The following is a 6,037-nucleotide window of genomic DNA, read 5'->3' as shown; positions in this document are numbered from 1 at the left end:
TGGACGTCAGGGCAGATAGAATCATCGTGTCTTCTACCGGCGTGAATCGTGATACACCTCAGTCCGGTCTTCAGAATCAGTTGTTTGTTTGGGGCAGAAAGCTCAGCTCCCCATCCCCAGGCCATGGGCCCTGTGGCAGGCGAGGTTTACTCTTGGACTAGGTAATCATGGCAGAGGAACACACAATATCTGAGGGTGTACGCAGCACACTGTGAGCCACAGATTTGACCGACCGGGGGTGAGGTCTCCTCACGACCACAGCGGCAAGGAGTTAGCTGGGGGCTTCCTGTGGGTGTGTGTGAATATCCAGTGTGCCTCACCGTCGATATGTGTGTGTTTGTGTGTGTTTCAGGTGACCCAACAATCAACCCCCGAAAAAGGCGGTCATAGAAACCCCAGGAGACGAAGATGTTGGCCCGTCGTGCCCCCAAAACTGGGGCCAACAGACTCGGGAGAGCCCAGACCCTCCAGAAGCAGCGGAGGGCCCCAGTTGGGCCAAGGGCTCCCCCGCCCGATGAAGAAGATCCCAGGGTAAGTCTAGCCCTGGATCTCTTGGGTGTCGGGGTGGGGCTGGGGGTGGGGGGGGGGGAGGGGTGTCACGGGGTCCTCAGAGACTGGGTTGGATTCCAAAGATTCCGTCACCACCACCCAGGTTGCTTTTCCCATCCGAGGTGGGCGTGACCTGGGACCTCCTCCCCGGCCCCATAGGTCCCTTGCGAGACTCTTGGGGGCAACCTCCCTTTCTACTTGGAATCCTGTGTAGCCACCTTTGGCTGTGTCGTTGACATCGGGGTCACGATCGTGCCCCTTAGAACCTCGAGTCCTTCCTTTTAGAGGTCCTCCGTCACGTGGGCTTTGGGAGGGAACATCGTATCCGAACTCTCCCAGCTCTGAACGGCCCCCATGCCCGGGTCCCCTCTTTGGAATCCTTATTCAGCTCTGAATTCATAATCCCTCTCAATGTTGACACCGGATGGCTGCCTGTGGCTTCAGCTCACTCACTGACATCACTTCCTTTCCACCCACAGCTCAAGTGCAAAAACTGCGGGGCCTTTGGCCACACGGCCAGAAGTACCAGGTGCCCCATGAAGTGCTGGAAGGCAGCCCTGGTTCCACAGACCTTCGGGAAGAAGGAAGGGAAGGAAAACCTGAAACCGTGGAAGCCCCCGGTGGAAGCCAACCCGGGGCCCTTGAACAAGGATAAGGGAGAGAAGGAAGAGAGACCAAGGTGAGCAGTGGGAGGGGTTTTCACCACTCTTCGAGTACTGCCTCCTAAGGACATGGTGTCTCTGCACCTGCACACCGTGTGCCTTTCCGTCTCCGGGCCGGGGAAGGAACGCTGCAGGAAATAGAGCGCAGCGCCTTGTCCTCCGTTCTTCCACACCCAGGAGCTCCTCTGGCTCTGGGAGACTCGGGGACGGGGAGAGGCGGGGGCGCTTCGTGCAGGTTCCCCGTGACAGGGGGAAAAGCAATGGAGTCCAAATCACGGTCCTTAGTTGGGAAGCCTAGAGGGCCACCAGGAGGATGGGAAGGTTGGCCGGTGAGGGAAGGTGCAGAGGCGGAAAGGGCACCAGATGTCCATTCCTGTGTCACGCAACACGGAATGGGCCTGGGCCCCAGGCAGGGTTCTCCCTGTCTCCTGGGGAAAACCAGGGGGCACGGCCTGACCTTTTTCTGTTCTGCAGGCAGCAAGACCCGCAGAGGAAGGCTCCCCTCCGGATATTTTCCGGGAAACCTCCAGAGAAGCCGCTGCCAAATCGAAGAGGATCCACGGAATCTTGTGATGATCTGAGGGTGAGTGTCACCCCGGGCCCCTGGTCTTTTTCTCCTCTAGGTCACACTGGTTGATTTCCTTTCAGCTTCCCGTCTGCGGGAGGGAATCGGGGAACCCCTCTTTCTTGCCCTCTTGGGGTCAGGGACTCCACCGTCCTTCCAGGTCAGTTTGATTCCAGGTGAAGGCATCTGAGGATGCCTTATTTCCCGTTGCTTTCTGTCTGTCCAGTTACGGCAAGCTTGCCCACAACATGTCCCTAGCGGCGTGAGGAAGTTCGTCCCTCAGAGGCCCCAAACATGGAGAAGGCTAAACCCAGGAACACGCAGGTTTTCAGAGAACACCTCCTGGGAACCCTTGAGCCACCAACCTGCCTTCAGAAGGGCATTAGTCCCTTCCACTTCAAGGAAGGCTGAGTGGAGGCACTCTGATGCAGTTAATGCCCAAGACATTGTTCTTTTGAACAATGGTGTGCTCGGATCAGCTACACGTAGCTCGAGAGCGCATCTTTCGTGTGTCTTGTCCTGATCAGCACTCAGGTGGGGGGTCTGTCCCTACTTCCAAGGACCGCCTGTCGATTCTGTATTGAGAATTTCATGGCGCGTGCCCCTTGTCTTTGGACGTGGCTGATTTTCGTGTCGGCTCCAGGCTGAGGAACTTGTAACGTGTGTGGTTTCCTTTCTTTCAGGTTGCAAGCAGGCCAGTGCCGCTCCACACAACCAGTAAGAGGCCACGCGTGGACCCTGTCCTCACTGATGGCTCAGCTACCGAGATGTCTGACAGGGGCTCCGTCTTGGCTTCACGGTCTCCCCTCAGAAAAGCCAGTGTGAGCTCCGCCTCTGGTCTTGGACCAAAGGAACGACAGACAGGGGCTGCGGCCGACATCCCTCAGCCTGCAGTCAGGCGCCAGGGCCCGGAGCCTCTCCTCGTGGTGAAGCCGACACACAGCAGCCCGGAGGGTGGCTGCCGAGAAGTTCCCCAGGCTGCCTCCCAAACCCGCGGCCTGCTCCAGGCCATCAGCCCCCGGGCACAAGACAGACGTCCCGCGCTGACCTCACAGCCCTGCCCACCAGCCGCCACACGCAGCTTGGGCCTAGGCTCCAATCTCAGCTTCAGGCCAGGAGCCAAGAGGCCTGCCCAGGCTCCGATTCAGGCTTGCCTGAACTTCCCCAAGATACCGAGACTGGGTCCCTTCCAGATCCCCGGAGACGCCATCCAGGGTGGTGAGCTGGGGGCCCCGGACACTCTCCAACCTCCGCCGGCCGCAACCGAACTTGGACCGAGTACGTCGCCCCAGATGGGCAGGAGGACACCCGCCCAGGTGCCCAGCATCGACCGGCAGCCTCCGCACAGCAGACCTTGCCTGCCTACTGCCCAGGCCTGCACCATGTCCCGTCACCCAGCGGCCAGCCATGACGGGACCCAGCCTCTCAGAGTGCTCTTCCGGAGACTGGACAATGGATGGTGGAGCTCCAGCCTCCTGACAGCTCCCTCATTTCACTCTCCTGAGAAGCCGGGAGCCTTCCTCGCTCAGAGCCCTCACGACTCAGAGAAGTCCCAGGGTCCCGGTGTTCGTGTCCCACCGAGTGTCCTCTATGAGGACCTTCAGGTTTCCTCCTCCTCAGAGGACAGCGATTCTGACCTGGAGTGAGACTGCAGGTGGCAGCGGCTCCTTGGCCTCCAGCTCCCGTGACTTGGAGGGGACTGTGGGTCTGAGGAGCGCGGAGCAGCGAGCAGACTCTGTGCGGTGACTCCGAAGCTCCCCGGCTGTGGCGCTTCTGCGGATGTGGGAGCCCAGGCCAGGAAGGGAGCCGATGCAGGGACTCTGCCTCATTGAATTCTGGTGAGGGACATTGTAGTTGGCATGGCTCTGCGGAAACGCGCCGGGAAAAGCTTCCGTGCCAGTGATTGGTTGCCTGAGAAACTGGGCGACGCGCAGGAGTCAGACTTCCGCTGGGACGTCAATAGGAAACTGGGGAATGACTGTGTATTTGCTCTCTAGAAGACTGAATAAGGGAAAAGTTCGGGAGCCCTGAGAGGTGCACCCCTTCCGCTGTGCCCCGCCCCCGAGAGCAGTGTTTGGGAGGCTGGCAAGCGTGGTCTCGGGGTCTTTCCTCAGCCTCGAAAACTGGGCTCTGGCACGCCTTTGTAAATATGTGTGTTTAATGTGCTTGAAGTGAATAAAATTCTCAAACAGATGACATATTGTCTTTTGACTCTCATTCCGTGTTTGTGTTTAAGTGATTTTCCAAGGGCTTGAAACCTTCTTGACTTGTTAGCAATCCAAATCGTTATGTCTCCGAAACAGAGTTGACTGAGGGGACCGCAGGGCTGGGCAGGACCTTTGACTTCTTCTACATCCACAGGAGCAAGCAAACCTCAGCCCCACTCTACCCACACGCACCTAGTAAAATGCCGCCAGCTGAGTCTCACGCACGCTAACACGTCGGGAGGGTTGCTTGCACCACGGGTCCCCATTTGGCTCAAACGCCGACGCCAGGTGCGTGGTTCCAATTGCGACGGCCCCCATGAAGTGGCTTCCGGATGTGCGTAGGCACCGGGCACACTTTCTTTCGCCAAATAGACCCCAGCAAAGCCGAAGTTAACTCCCAGATTCGGGATGTACTTCAGAGGTGAGACATTCATCCCCTCTTCTTTCCGGAAGTCTGACACCGGGCCTTTCCATGGTCCTCCCCCCGATCCTGAGAGTAGCTGAGCTAGAGACTCACTGAACGCTCGAGGCCGGGCTATCCCATCATGCACAGGCTATCTCCATTCTCTGACCTGGGAACAACTCTGAGCAGGATTCCACATCTAGGAGCCCTCGGAACTGAGCGGGATTCCCTGCAGCACACCAAACGGCTGCTCCCTCTCCGCCGCTGTTGAGGGTCGTCTTCTTGATTATCCAGATCACCTAGAAAGTATCGGTATCCAGAATCAATGAGATCAACTGTCTGCTCCTCTGACAGCAGAACGAGCAGGACCACGATGAACCAAAGAGCGTGAAGGGAAACGATGTGACCGGAAAGCTCAGAGAACGGCCTACAGGGGGTCATAAGCTGGGGTTCCAACCTGAATCACGAATAATTAATGAAGCGCAAGTCAAAGGGGACTCGAGTTTCAGCAGGTGCAATTCATCGAACCGGAGGTCGCCGGGGGGCCAACAAGATTGAGAAACTGGGAGTCGGGTGCAGTGTCGAGGGGGACGCGACTGGTTCCAGAGCTCAACCAGACCATGGGGTCACTTGGGCTACAGGAGAAAATGCCCCAGTGTGCCGGTTCAGCATTCCGACTCCTGCCTGTCTCTTCCCGTCCAAGGAACCTGGAGCCTAACCCGTGCCGGTGCAGATGACCGAGGACAGAATTAGGGGACGTGGCAGCAAAGTTCACCGACATGGGAGTTCCAAAGAAGGCCCGCTGGATCTTCGCAAATCCAGAGAAATGGCAATGGGACCCAGGGAATTAGAGCCTCACAGGCGTCCGGGAGACTTTTCAGGCATAATGCCTGGAGTCGCAAGACGAGCTGAAAAGGGAGCCAGGCGCTGAAGGACAAAGCGGTCTTGGCTTCCTTCATCTGTGTTTCCCAGTGCAGTCCAATTCACGTGGTAGAATTTATGTATTTAGTTTCTGTCTGCTTGTTGTAGTTGAAAACTTGTGATGTTATTTATTTTTGTTTGGAGATTTTCAATGTGAAAAATAGATATTCTGAAGATGAGGTTTTCCACGATTGTATCTCAAGGTGAGTCTACTTGATGCAAGTAAAGCATACTTTGACATATAATGCATATATTCGTACTATATTTTGTGTTTATTACCACATTTTAAAAAATCACTTCATGAAAAATGTGAGAGTTAGATACAACAATGTGAAATTTCTCATCACCTGTCCATAAGCACTGTAAAATGCATTCTAGAATGCAAAATTCCCAGCCACTTCTCTTTGGAACTTTCTGTGGAGTCGGGTAGCATCCTGGATTTTCAGATGGCACAAGTGTGGTATGAGGTGGTCCTTGGCTTCCTGCTGAAGTTGGAATCCGGCAGATTGCTTAGGGTTGGTTTCAGCTTGTCCCTTCTTTCATGGTCATCACTAACCTTTCCTGGGCCCCCATGGGACTGAGAACTTATCTAGGATCATAGGCTGGCCTGGGAAGGGGCCCTTGAGCCTTTGTGCTGTCCATGATGGTTCCATGCCACTGATCTGTTGGGACACATTCTGCAGAGGGATGGGCTGGCATGAGCTGTCCCTGTCTTTCTGAAAATCACAGA

The 6,037-nt window shown here is 56.1% G+C and overlaps 1 protein-coding gene across 1 annotated transcript; it reads left to right on the top strand.

Annotated features, from left to right (window-relative positions):
* The first annotated feature begins 408 nt into the window (after nt 1-408).
* Nucleotides 409-3,422, top strand: LOC100581145 (putative protein FAM90A26). Its single transcript, XM_030809151.1, has 4 exons — nt 409-531; nt 1,029-1,228; nt 1,686-1,794; nt 2,460-3,422. Exons 1-4 carry the CDS (start codon nt 409-411, stop codon nt 3,420-3,422), a joined length of 1,395 nt encoding a protein of 464 aa, XP_030665011.1.
* Nucleotides 3,423-6,037: the final 2,615 nt, after the last annotated feature.

This window comes from Nomascus leucogenys, unplaced genomic scaffold, assembly GCF_006542625.1.
Source record: "Nomascus leucogenys isolate Asia unplaced genomic scaffold, Asia_NLE_v1 001475F_35168_qpd_obj, whole genome shotgun sequence".
In the NCBI taxonomy this organism is placed as follows: domain Eukaryota; kingdom Metazoa; phylum Chordata; class Mammalia; order Primates; family Hylobatidae; genus Nomascus; species Nomascus leucogenys.
Note: the sequence above shows the minus strand (reverse complement) of the source record. Positions and strands in the feature narration are given on the sequence as shown.

Coding starts and splice junctions, on each gene's coding strand:
- LOC100581145 (XM_030809151.1), top strand. CDS start 409: ATGTTGGCCCGTCGTGCCCCCAAAACTGGGGCCAACAGACTCGGGAGA. Junction 532..1,028: donor CCGATGAAGAAGATCCCAGG/GTAAGTCTAGCC, acceptor TTCCACCCACAG/CTCAAGTGCAAAAACTGCGG. Junction 1,229..1,685: donor GAGAAGGAAGAGAGACCAAG/GTGAGCAGTGGG, acceptor TCTGTTCTGCAG/GCAGCAAGACCCGCAGAGGA.